The sequence below is a fragment of the Columba livia genome, chromosome 1 (genome assembly GCF_036013475.1).
Source record: "Columba livia isolate bColLiv1 breed racing homer chromosome 1, bColLiv1.pat.W.v2, whole genome shotgun sequence".
Taxonomy (NCBI): Eukaryota; Metazoa; Chordata; class Aves; order Columbiformes; family Columbidae; genus Columba; species Columba livia.
The window spans coordinates 128,376,534-128,389,439 of record NC_088602.1 but is presented as its reverse complement, the minus strand read 5'-3'; the positions used below and the strand labels follow the sequence as shown (position 1 = coordinate 128,389,439).

General features: G+C 49.2%; 2 protein-coding genes across 2 annotated transcripts in view; one reads left to right on the top strand and one right to left on the bottom strand.

Moving 5' to 3' along the window:
- The window catches only part of PHB2 (prohibitin 2), a 108,627-nt gene extending 108,257 nt beyond the window's left edge, over positions 1 to 370 (top strand). Inside the window, exon 9 of the mRNA XM_065028191.1 lies at positions 9 to 370. Within this exon, the coding sequence (XP_064884263.1) occupies positions 9 to 66 (58 nt within the window). The 3' untranslated portion in view covers positions 67 to 370. The remainder of the gene's footprint in view (positions 1 to 8) is intronic.
- A 751-nt stretch (positions 371 to 1,121) lies between these two features.
- GNB3 (G protein subunit beta 3) lies at positions 1,122 to 12,516 on the bottom strand. Its single transcript, XM_005506284.3, has 10 exons — positions 12,302 to 12,516; positions 6,771 to 6,872; positions 6,169 to 6,207; positions 5,891 to 5,997; positions 5,716 to 5,779; positions 5,442 to 5,604; positions 5,289 to 5,355; positions 4,172 to 4,373; positions 2,789 to 3,005; positions 1,122 to 1,981 (listed from the first exon to the last, which is right to left on the bottom strand). The coding sequence occupies exons 2-10, from the start codon at positions 6,825 to 6,827 to the stop codon at positions 1,875 to 1,877; spliced, it is 1,023 nt and encodes a 340-aa protein (XP_005506341.1). The 5' UTR covers positions 6,828 to 6,872; positions 12,302 to 12,516; the 3' UTR covers positions 1,122 to 1,874.
- Positions 12,517 to 12,906: the final 390 nt, after the last annotated feature.

The following is a 12,906-nucleotide window of genomic DNA, read 5'->3' as shown; positions in this document are numbered from 1 at the left end:
AGAGAAGAAGGAAGTGACAGTGGATCTGAACAGGAGCCTCAAATCTGGGAACTGTGCTTGGAGTAACTTGAACAAAGAGAACCAACAGTGTCCTTTTGTGGAGAACTAGAGATTTTCTTTTCCAGGTTCTTGCTGTAACTTTCTTTGTTTTGAGAGTCTTCTAGGGGTGAGAAATCCTGCTATAGACTGAAACTCCAGACCTGTGGTCATTCTCACCTATCCTGTTGTGGAAAGGGGAAAGAACATACTATCTCTCCTAACTTTGCGTATCTTATGTACAGTACAGATGTCAGTTATTTTATTACATATCAACTGTATGGACTTAATGTATAGCTCTTATATGTAGCAAATAAATCTGTGTTAAGCCTTTGCTGACTGTATCCATGTCCTGATGGGACAGTAGGAGTCCCCTGCTTGCCAAGTGCAATGTTTTCTTTGGGGACAAGGATTCGGGAACAAAGAGTTCAGCCTTCCATAAGCCCTAAAACTTGTCTCTGTTCCCCTGCCTGTAACATGCCACCATAGGCCTGTGCTGAGAAGGGTCTATGTACTATAGAGTGGGTGGGGAAGCTGCAGCTCTGCAGGAGACTGCTCTATCTAGTGTCACTTCTAAAGTCCTGCTGCACCTATGCCAGCCTAAAACTAATGTGTATGAAGGACTGTAGCCTGTTGCAAGGGTCTGGCATGAGGGTGAGGTCCAAAATAGGATGAGATAGTATTGTGCATTACTATTTTGATCTTCTATAGAAAAGTCACTGTACCTTGTTGGTCTTAAACATTCCCTACCACAGCCTTGGGATGCCAGGATGTTCTCAAGTCATTTAGGGGCTGAACTGGGGAATAGGGGCTGGATATAATGGTTGTGTCTTGTAATTGAGCTCTAATCTCCACGGTTTGCAAGGATGCGTTTTTCAGTCCTCTTCCCAACTTCAGGACAGCAAGCCTTGGGGCTAACAGCCTCTTCTCAATTAAAACACAGGTGAGGAATACCCTCCCTTGGGGACTTTGAGGTACAGCAAGGCCTGTGGATGAGATGTTCTCTGAAAGGGGTCAGTAGGCAGTGTTCATAGAAATGTGCTTGAAGTAGCTCATTGTAATGCTGGAAAAAACACAGCCTGCAGTGTTTGTGTGAGCTTGTTTTATTAGTTTGGGCTATGATGATCTATAACAGACTTCAGAACAGGAGTCGATGGCTACTGGTTAGACAGGATCACCACATAATGCAGGAGTGAGGCAAAAAGAGAAGGAACAGCAGGAAGCAAACCATAAGAATAAATATAATATTCCTTGGTGTTCTGGCAGGTCTGAGGGCTACTTTCTCCCATTTAAGCATAGATAAGACTTAAGCTAAGTCTTTCCCAATGGAAAATGAGCCAAATTTACACTTCCTTTTTTGCCTGATGTTGCATAATAGGAATCTCAAACCCAGTACATCTCTGAGGCTGTCTGCAGTGACAAAGGACAGCTGCACAGAGAAGTTGGGTAGAGTTTAATCAGGGATGGAGCTTAGCCTGGGACAAAGGTGCTGCATGAGAGGTCCTCTGAATGATGAGTGTCAATGTGGGTAGAGGTGTTTGAAGATGCAAGGAGTCTGAACTGCACTGTAACGTCCTGAGACATAAAGAACAGTATTTTGCAGGTCTTCAGGCCTGCATGAAGCTGGAAACTGCCGGAGGAGGGCCAGTGAGTGTGCTGCTCCCCAGCTCTCTCTGCTCCACTTCCCCAGCCTCCCCTTTCCCTTTTGCTCTGGGAGACCCCTACTAGCGACCTGTGTCTAGAGACAAGCGGGAGTGGTAGGTAGGCATTTCTGTTGTTTGCATGGCCTCGGGCTGTGTGCCATGCTTCCCCTGCTCTTTCCCTCTCTGCTGCCATCCTCAGTTCCAAATCTTGAGGAAGCTGTCCCAGGAGCCAGTGGCAACAGCCATGCCATCTGCCGTCACCCCCAGGCAGCTCACTCTGTTGTCATGGCCAGAAAGGATTCCTATGGAGGGAAAGAATAGAGATCAGGAAAAGTAGTGGGGCATGGGAGAGATGAAGGGGTTGACTGTGCTGAGGACACACTGTAAGCTGTGCACCTACACCCGTGTGCATTGTGCTGTCTGTTCCTGCACAACTCGTTACATCAGTACATGGCTAGTAAGAACAAACATGCAGAAGAACATTTGTGGCGTACAACCACCACCCATGGGACTGGCCAAAGAACAATTATGTTCTTGGGAAGGTCTGGCTAGCTGAATGTTCATACAACCACGTTCACCCTGGAGAAATGGTAGGACATAAAACAATGTCATTCTTGATAAGGCTGAGAAATAGCAATGCTGTTGATGGGCTGCATTATAAATTTTCAGATTTTCATCTGAAAGAAAAAAGGCACTTGGGTGTATTCTGTGTATGAACATCACAGAGTATCCACAGATGCTCAGCTTTGGTACCTGGCCACCAAGTGGTACTGTGAATAGCTGGCACTGGCAAACAGCAGAGTCTAGGAGAAAGTAGGAAATACTACTGGTGCTTGTGAGCAGTTTTAGCTAATAGGAACCTTAATGCTCTTTTCTCCCTTGAAACAATGTTGTTTAAAGACTAGACTTCCTTAACATCAAAGCCAATAGTTCTACCAAAAATATAGTTGTACTACTTATGATGTGCTCCTTAAGAGTGAGGGAGCTTTATTTGGTTTCAGTAAGTATGAGATGTGTCCTTTTTATAAAAAATAAAGGCCTTTTCCTTGCCTTGGTAGGGTCAGAAGACCTTACAGGGAACAAAAGAGGGGCATCCAGGAGGCACTCACCCACACGCTCTGCTTTCAGAGAGTCCCAGATGTTGCAGTTGAAGTCATCATACCCAGCAAACACGAGGCGCCCACTGCGGGAGAAGGCGACTGATGTGATTCCACAGATGATGCTCTCGTGAGAGTACACTATGAGCTCCTGATCTGCCCGGAGGTCAAAGAGACGGCAGGTGGCATCATCTGAGCCGGTACAGATGGCTTCACCATTAGGGAAGAACTGAGGAGGGCACACATCAGATTTTAATCAGGCTGTGCCTTCCAGTTTTTCTCAATTCTTTACCTCCTTGCTAACCACCAGCACACCACAGGGGTAGGAAAACTTAGTGGGACAAGGCACCAGATCATAAAAGTTGAGTCTGCTGAAGGGGGAGACTGATGCTTCTCCTAAGACCTAGTAAACCCTTCCACCTCAAGAAAGCAAATGACCTAAGGGCTGGAGCTATTGCAAAATGTCCTAGTGCTTGAGGGAGGATTATTTTCTTTGTAATTCCAACTGTTAGTTTAGGGCTTGACAAGTGTCCACCCATTATCCCCAGATGGGGTGTGGCACAAATCAGAGCTATGACAGCTTTCCTCTTTTTGATCCTCCTACATCAGCCTTCTCATACACACTCTTTTTCTGCATCCTTGCTCTGAGAAGCAAAAAAGAGCTCCTCAGGAGCAGGTATGGCAGAAAATTATATGGCTGGCAGGGTAGCCAGGGGACAGGTGAGAAAAGCTGTACTAATTGCAGTCAGTGGAGAGTGGTTCAAGCAGTAGACATTGCAGGAAAATGGCAGACTCATTTGGTTAGCTGAGCAGGATTAAACTGACACGTTTCATGTCCTGCCACCTCTAGGGTTCTGGTTTGAATCCTTGCCTCCGTGGGCAATACTTGCCCCTACATATCTGTGCTGCCTCCTGTGAAGATTTCACTTTCAGAAGATCTCCCTATGATCCCAGGTTCCCATTTCTGCTGTCTGGAGCGAAGACCCTCAGCTGAGTTAGATATTCCTGCTGCCTCACATTTGTCTTGCCCCAGGGCTCCTGGAGCATGCCTGAATCATGGTTCTCAATAGCTGCTATGAGCAAAGCTGCAGCAGCATCCATATTAGGGTGCTGAGCTCCACAGATCACACACAGTCTGCTGGCTGGGCTCAAGCAGTGCTTTGAGTCAGTCCTAGATGCTTTTGTCCCCTGATGCTCAGGAAGACCCAGCCTCCAAACTTCAGTGAACTCAGGCCCTCCCTGCTTCAGGCTGGCTCATGGGGCTGAGCTCTCCTGAGACCCTTGTTCCCAACACAGCCATGACAGTTTATTTCAAGCTTGTCACGAGACTGTTTCAGAGCTGATCCACCATCCATTTTCCTTGCCTCCCCACCACTGTGCAGACAGTATACATACGCAGATGGCGTTGATATCAGACTCATGCCCCAAGAAGGTCTGACGGCAGGTGCCCTCCCGCACATCCCACAGTTTGGCAGTAGCATCACAAGCCCCAGAAATGAAGAGTTTGAAGTCTGGGGAGACGGCCAAGCTCATACAGTCTCCAGTGTGACCCAGGAACACTGTCTTCTGCTGCCCTGTCTCAATGTCCCAGAGTGCGCTGTGGGAGAGATAAGAGCTTCTCAGAGCCAACCCAGACAGAGCAGATCTACAGCTGGGCTGAAGAGCTGTCTGACTTGCAAACACAAGAAGGGAAGCCATGAGCCCGACTACAGCATAGGAAAATGGGTGAGAGTATCACTGGAGTCAGCTATATGCAACAGGAGATATCTTCCTACCTTTACTAAAGTAGAGAGAGACTAAGGCTGGGGGCGCGGGGGGTTTGACTGTATTCCCATAACTGCAACAGCTGAAGGAAATACTGAGAGGAAGTAAGAGGGACTCACAGCTGAGAAATGTCTGTCATATCCATGCTCGTAGGATGTACAAGCCATGTTCACTGGGATCCCACACTACAATCAGGCAAACAAGCCCCATGTAACCTTGACCTCTGATGGAAATGCCACATCCTGACTCATCCTCAGTCAAGAGGTTCTTCCAAAGCCAGTGTTGGAACAGGGTGGAGGTGAATAGAGACTCAGCACTGTGCGGAGTCACAGCACAACGAGACCTGAGAGCCAGGAGTCAAAGGATCACTGGCTTTGCAGGTGTCCCTTGCACAGTGGGCAAGACTTAAGAAGTGGAGTGTGTGTCTGGGCTTCACATAAATTTATGATGTTTTGTGTCCTGGCATAAATGACACATTGTATTGTAAGAGCTGATGACATGGTCCATACTACTTCAACAATAGATCTGCATCTTGATGTGTTCTCAACCAGGAAAAGGAGAACCTGTTCTGCCAAGGGAGGAAGAATGGAGCTGGCTTCCTAAGCTGCTCTGCATGGCTTCCCTGTGCAGAAGCAACTGGTCCTTAGACAGTGGAGAGCTGCAGAACAAAAGGACTGCACTTGCTGATGTCAGCTATGCCTCCAAGAGCCAGAGGTCATGTCGCTAGGATGCAGAAGATAACACTCACCATGTGGTATCTCCAGAGCTAGTCACAATACTGTTGTCATCAAGAAATCGGCAGCAGGAGAGGTAACCTGGGAAGGGGGAAAACGTAAATGTGAGAAACGGGGCAGGTTTGGAAGCGGAGGTCACCCAGGTTGCAGGCAGGCAGCACACACACCTGTATGGGCTGAGAGCTCCCTGCTCACTTTGACATTGCCTTCACGAGTCTTGAGGTTGTAGATGGAGCACATGTTGTCAAGGCCCCCACAGGCCACAAAATTGCCTGAGGGTGCATAGGCACAGGTCATGACCCAGGAAGAACGCAAAGGGATGGCATGTACCTGGGAGGACAAGAAACCGTGTCAGGATTGTGGCAGCAGAGAGAGAGCAGGGTGAGAGCACTAGCTCCAAAGGTCTAGCATCCCGATTTGCTGCAGCTGTCTGACTCCTACCTTGTTTGTTGTGTATGTGTCCCACACAATCAGCTTCCCATCTTGTGAGGCACTGACCAGAAGTCTGTGAGAGAGGAACAAGATTATGTTAGTAGCTCTCTTCCCGTCAGAGCCTTCCTGCCCTTCATACCCATGCGCTGCCCTGCACCCAGCAAATCAGCAGCATCTCTCTCACTTGGAGTCTGTGGACCAGTGCATGGCATAGATCTTGGCCAGGTGCCCACGCAGGGTCCTTCGGGTCCGCATCTGAATGCGGCCAACGACCTCTACTCCAGACACAATCTGGGGAAAAATGAGGAGGAGAGGAAGAATTAATCTTGGTCTGACAGGAGCTTTACTGCTCCCCACATCTCTGCCTTCTAACTCTGCTTCCCAGCTGTAGATAGTCTCCCTTGGTCTGGAACTAGCTGTCCTCCCCACACACTCACCTGCTCAGCCAGCCCTGTCCCTTACCTGAGCAAGCGTTGTGTCTGCACAGGCTTTCCGGGCATCCTAGAGAAGAGACAAGAGCAAATGAGACAGAAAAATAAAAGCCATATGATGAAGGCAATGGCACATGAAATTCAGGGGCATAACCAAGAGCCTGGTGGCTGCTAGAGGTAGGAGCTGTGGCTTTGCTGTATTTGGATTATAGCCAGCACAAGGGGATTCTGATCTGTGACCAGGGCACCTCAGCACCCCTCAAACATCAGGAAGGTGAGCCAAAAGTTCTTCAGCATCCAGTTCCCCATACTGCACCCTTTGCATGGATACTCCTGCTTGGCAGAACACAGGCTGCCTTGCAGACTGAGGAAGTCCCAGGGACACACTACACTCTCTGCAGACAAAACATCCATGGCCACTTCCTTCTCACTGTTGTAGAGTCGCCTTGTCTCTCCCTTCCTCTCTCCCTCCTCCCACTACCATGCTATGCAGATCTGCATTAGCACTTAAAGGGAGGTGCAGAACTGCAGAGGGCTCCAAGAATGAAAGCTCAACTCCAAGTTGTGGCTGAGGAGGAGAACTTGGACACAAGGGCACTGCCTCAGCAGTTTAATGACTGTTGCCAGCATTACCGCAATCTGCTTCTTCAGCTGCTCAGCCTCCTGCTTCATCTGTTCCATTTCCCCCATATTTCTGACCTAGGGGTGGCTCCTCCACGTGGGGCAGCCTTGATTCTGGGGAGACAAATCAAAGGAGAAAGGTGTGAGATAGAAAGGGCACTAATATACGACCGATCAAGTATGCAAATGCAGGCATCTCTGATAAGGACTTAGCAACCATTTCATGGCTGAGGTTGGTAATGTCATGCTGTATCTGGTCAAAGCCCTTAACATTTTAAAAGTCTGTACTGGGCTTGATCAGAGGTCCATTTGTTCTTGTATGCTGCTTATACTTACACTGGGAAGCTGAAGATCTCCAGAATCTCTTGCCGAGGTTCTGGCTGCACCTGTCCCCTCATCTCCTTGTTTATAACCTTCCAATTCCAGGCCCTACCAAGCCCTGGGTCCTCTTTGTCAGCTTCTCCCTGTCCACAGCCAAGCTGTCCATTTCAGCTCCAGGAGTAGAAAGCTTGATGAGGGGAGACCAGTGGCTATTTCCCATCATTTGTCCTAGGAAAAGCATCACCAGTCAGTTCTTACCACTTCTTTTACCACCAACAAAATCTAGGGGCTGTTGAGGTGCTCTGTCAGGGGTGCCTTCTAGTTTCACAAGAAGAAGAAGAAGTGGGTATCAAGGGAACGATCTAAGAATAACATAAGCAGACAGTAGTATTGTATTTCTCCTACTTTCCTAGCCCCAGCTTTTCATCAACTTTCAAAGATAAAGGGAGCATTACTGTATGCAAATTTTTGATGAACTTTTCTTCTATGCTTTTGTCCATACAGTTTTTCGCACCCATGCTGAAATTCAGCATCCTCCATGGTGAAGACTTCAACAGCTTAGTGGCATGCTCTGTGAAGAAGTTTGGCTACTCCTGGATGGCACTAATTCCGCTTGGTGGTACCTCGCTTTTGAGTTGGAAGCATCAGCAAATAACTGGTCTCTACTCACCAGCATCACCTGTTTTTTTAATAGATCTTTGTCATGTCTGTCTGCATTCACCTCTCTTCCACACTGCAGAGAACACTTAGTAATTCCTCCCATGTAAGCTGTTATGACATTCTCTAAGGCCTTTTCAGTTGTTTACAAAGCATAGGTGATACGTTTTTGCAGAGAGGGGAATCTGTAATCCATATTCAAGACACAGGTGCACCATATGATTATACAGCATCTCTGTTTTGTTCTCTCTTGTTACATACACTTAAATTTCACCAGGGACTTTAGCATTTCCCAGTCTTGTGGACAAATCTTGTCTTTGTTGCTTCAGTCTTTCTCCTGTGTCCAGATGTGTTCCAGGCATTCTTCATAATTAGGAACAGCACTTTGCCTCAAGGCCAAAAAATGCTCTATCAGCATCTGCAGAAATTCCCCTAGTCCCTGTGAGTCACATCGCTCCCGCCCCTCTCTGGACTGTTGACTGAAGGCCTTGTTTTTTCCGGCCAACAGGGCTTTATATCCTCCCGTGTCAGGCTGCTCTCTTGCTGTGGACAAGCACATGCAGGTATCTCCCAAGTCCCACTGCTCACTGCTTTGTAGAGGTCATTGAGTTTCCTTCCAGAATCCTTTACCCTCAACATCTTTGTGGCTTTCCTTTGATCCCCTAGGCAGTGTGAGTTTCTGTTTGGTCAGTGACTCCTGAGGCATAGCTTAAGCGTAGGAAAGACAAGGAGATAAACGTTTCCCCCAGCTCTCACGAGGCATGAGCTTATCCCAGAGTGATAAGCTATGCTTTGCAGGGGAAGACTTGTACCTGCTGCCTGCAAACCTGAATGCACAGTACTGCTGCCTCTTCCCTGCTCCCTGCCCAGGCACTGGATGTGACTACTGGCCCCAGCACATGGTAAAGGATCAAGAGACGAGCCCTGGGCTGCACCATCAGGGCCTAGACACCCAGGCCACAGCAGTGGCCTGGGGCTACCAACCTCAGCTATGCTGAAGGATGGGGTCAGACCAGCAACTGAGCTGGGCCCTTTTCACTGGGTTTGTTTTTTTTTTTTTTATTCTCTCATTTTGACAGAACAGTGATGAGGAGGTTCCTTCCAGCAAGGATACATATCTGCACCTAGATGAGTGATGTTGGCCATGAAAACCCACCTGCATGTACTTCTACTCCTTTGGGAAGAGTTGGATACCCCACACCATCTCTCAGCTAACTGACAGACTGGGGAGATGCTGGAGAAGGCCTTGTTGCTGTCAGTAGGAGGCTGCACATCCTCCTTATCTTGTGGTGTTTGCCTCTCAGCTTCAGCACACAGAAAAGATACAGACTGTGTCCAGCTCTAGTCACTGCCTCCTAGCACACCAAGTGGCAGCTCTGAACTTCTAGCCACTCTGTGGAGACCAGGCCTGCCATTACAGAATCATGGAATCATTCTGTTTGTAAAAGACCTTTAAGATCATCGAGGCCAACCATTAACCTAACACTGGCACTAAAACATGTCCCTAAGAACCTCAACTATACATCTTTTAAACACCTCTGGGGATGGTGACTCAACCACTTTCCTGGGCAGCCTGTTCCAGTGCCTGATAACACTCTCAATGAAGAAATTTTTCCTAATATCCAACCTAAACTTCCTCTGGCACAACTTGAGGCCATTTCTTCTCTTCCTATCACTTGCTACTTGGAAGAAGAGACCAACACCCTCCATGCTACAACCTCCTTTCAGGTAGTTGTAGAGATTGATAAGGTCTCCCCTCAGTCTCCTTTTCTCCAGGCTAATCAGCCCCAGTTCCCTCAGCTGCTCCTCATCAGACTTGTGCTCCAGACCCCTCACCAGCTTCGTTGCCCTTCTCTGAACTCGCTTCAGCACCTCAATGTCTTTCTTGTAGTGAGGGGCTCAAAACTGAGTGCAGTATTTGAGCTGCAGCCTCACCAGTGCTGAGTACAGTGGGATGATGACTTTTCTAGTCCTGCTGGCCACACTATTCCTGATACAAGCCAGGATGCTGTTGGCCTTTTTGTCCACCTGGGCACACTGCTGGCTCATATTCAGCTGTCTGTCAATCAACACCCCCAGATTCCTCTCTGCCAGGCAGCTTTCCAGCCACTCTTCCCCAAGCCTGTGGCGCTGCCTGGGGTTGTTGTGACCCAAGGGCAGGGAATAACTTTATTATTGTCCACACCTTCCCCTTTCTCCATTTTCCCTAGGACTGATCCCACCTGCTCTCCATCAGCCCTAGAGCATTGGATTGCCTTTTCTTGGGGGCCAACCTTTTCCCTCTGATTCTCTCCTTCCAGTCTCCTCTGCATGGTCCCCAAAGCCTGGTCTCTACACAGCAAACCCTTCCTGAAGCTTCCTCTCAGCTGGAACAGGACCGGCTCTCTGCTCTCCAGGCTGCCATTTCATAGAGCATTGGCTGAGATAATTGTCCAGTCACCTGCCTTAAACTGTCATCATAGAATTCTTTTTTTCTGCCCAGCCCTGCATGGAAGCAGGAGCCTTTTTCTCTCCTCCTTCCATTCACCTGCAATTTCTGCCCCAGGTAAAGCTGGCTGCACACGTCCTCTCCACCACCCACCAGATACCCAGTCTTCCCTGCATCTCTCCTAGTTTATACCATGCTCTTCCCTTCCCTGGGTGCTTCTTTCTCAATGCTCGCACTAACATGGGAGTGCCAGTTCACGGTACCTGCTCTGTGAAATTGCACAACCAGATGAGGGGCTTTCAGAGCTGGTAGGCAGATCAAAGCGCAGGGACATGATGTCGAGGAAGGATAAAAGGGGCTAAATATAGAGAAGGTGTCACTCAGGTTCAGGACTTTGTCCAAACCCTTAAATCCCTTTGAGGGAACACTCTAAATGAAGGTGGGAATTGTTCTCAGCCTCAGAAGGACAAGGAGCCACAGATGAGTGATAATAATAGCTCCAGTTTTGCCTGTCATGTCCCAGTGCAATTTGTGGAGAGCGAGTTACCTACTCCCCGTTGGAGCACAGCTGCCTCCCAGGAGGACCATGACAGGTGTGCAAAAGAGCAGCTCGTCATGTAAATTTAGGACAGGAAATGGAGGAATCACATGGGGGAAAACAGAGGAAAGGGGAATGGAACTTGGAGTCTGTCCAAGGCATGTTCTGCTGTGGCCAGTAGGACCTTAGGGATGCACATTTCTTGTGGATCCACAGATCAGCTCACAGTTGCTCATGGTAGTGGCCCAGCCTTGTTTTAAGAGGAAAGGCTTCTAAAGTGCGCATGCCCAGTGCTTTCTGGAAGTATGGTCTCTTTCAAATGGATGCTAAGCAGTAGAGGAAACCAAGTCTTAGGCACCTTTAAAAAAGCACTTCACTGCTAGCTCCCCAGCATTGCAAAGAGCTGCCGTCAGGAGGACCTTGGCACCAGCACAAAGTTGTGCTTCCTACAAGCATCACTGAGGTGTGTGGCACAGCTAAACAGAGCCTGGGCTTAGTCAGTTCATGCCAGCCCTCTTCTGAGCTCTGCCTTGGCTGTGCTCATCCAGTTCACAGTTCTTGTCTTTTGAAACCACATTTCACTTCTGCTCTCCAACATGACAGTTCTCCCCCATCCTGCCTTTTCCAACAGACTTGCTGGAGGCACTCGCTGTAGCACTCCTGTCTGTGAGCAACCAGACCCATCATGACCTCTCGGGTGTCTGCTCATTGCAGAGCCAATGCCTCTACCATGGCATGAGGATGAGGAGAGTCTGGAATCATCCCCCTTCTGCCTTTTGCTGCCATGCCATGGCTTTTCAGGGCAGTGGCTGTGTCTCTTTCACCGTACTAGGGCAGGGGCCCTGTCTGCACCCTGTGAGACTGTGCTGCCAAGCCACATGTATCACTCCCTAGTGGGGACAGGGGTGCAAGTGGTGGGTGGGAAGAAAGGGGAGGTGAACTCCCTTATTCCCTATCCTCTGTGTAGCTTCCCCCACCCCGGGAAGGAGTGGTCCTTCTGTGGGATGCTGGGAGAGCTGTAAATAGAAAAGGGAAAGGTGCAGGAGGAAGGCCTGAGTATTAATAGGCAGTGTCCCTGGGTCTCTGTGTAATCCCAGGCTGGCCTCACACACTTGCCCTGGTGACCCTGGGCTCCTTCCAGAGCCGGATACGGAGATGATCCCCTTCTCCTGTGATGGAGATCAAAGGCCAGGGTAATATTACCCTGCTCTGCTCCTTGCTTTCTGAGGGGTCCTTCTCCAGCCAGAGACACAGCCAGCTGCAAAGAGGTGTGCGCAGGGGTGCATCGGGAGTGCAGGACTGCATACGGCTAGTGAGTGCCAGGTCTGCCTGGGGAGGTGTTACTCTCCTGCTCCAGTATGGAAACTGGTGAGATTTACCTGCCAAGGGGAGCACAAGCAACCACATCCCAGTGCAAAGCCCCTTATCATTGTAAAGACTTCTCAGTGCTAACCCTAATTTCTTCCCTCCCACATTCTCAGGTGCCTGCATAGGAAATCAGACCTCATACAAATACTCCCCATAGCATCACATCAAGAAACCCTGTGCCCCAAGCTTACCAAGGTGACCTCAGGCATCATAACGAAGCAGCATCCTTACCGGGATCTGTAGGGCGAGGTGGGTTGCCGTCCCTCTTGTACGGGACCCTCACGGCCTGCTTCACCCGCTGAAAACGGCTTCCTGCCAGCCAGAAGCCCCTTCTCCCTGTCCAGTCTCCAGTCAGTTCTGCCCGTCCACCCAGCGAGTCCCTTGCTGCCTCTCTGCTCCTCAGCCTCTCCCAGGACTGATCTCCCCATGGGGAACTGGAAGGCTCTGGACGGGAGGGGCTAGGGGAGGGCTGATTCCAGGAGCAGCGTCAGGCAAATTAAATCAGACACCAGAGACTTGGGGAAATCGGATTGGGACATAATGCAAAGCAGGTGGATGGGGAGGGGTAAAAAGAGAGAGTAGTATACTGCTCCTGAAGGGAAAGAAACCATCACCGGCAGATTTGACTCCTTCTGTTTATATCAGACACAAACTAATAAAGTGAAGATTAGACAGAACAGGCTAGGATTATCAGCCACTGGGGCAGGGCTTGCTGTACCTCACAGTCCACAGGAATCCCCGTTTTCCCAGGGATGACATGCCACTCATGTCCTGGGCAGGGCAGGAAAAGCGATGGAGCCTTCTAAGATGGTCATGTCAAAAGAAAACTTATGGTA

Coding starts and splice junctions, on each gene's coding strand:
- GNB3 (XM_005506284.3), bottom strand. CDS start 6,827: ATGGGGGAAATGGAACAGATGAAGCAGGAGGCTGAGCAGCTGAAGAAG. Junction 4,374..5,288: donor AGCTCTGGAGATACCACATG/GTGAGTGTTATC, acceptor TCTCTCCCACAG/CGCACTCTGGGACATTGAGA. Junction 1,982..2,788: donor TCTGAAAGCAGAGCGTGTGG/GTGAGTGCCTCC, acceptor TTCCCTCCATAG/GAATCCTTTCTGGCCATGAC.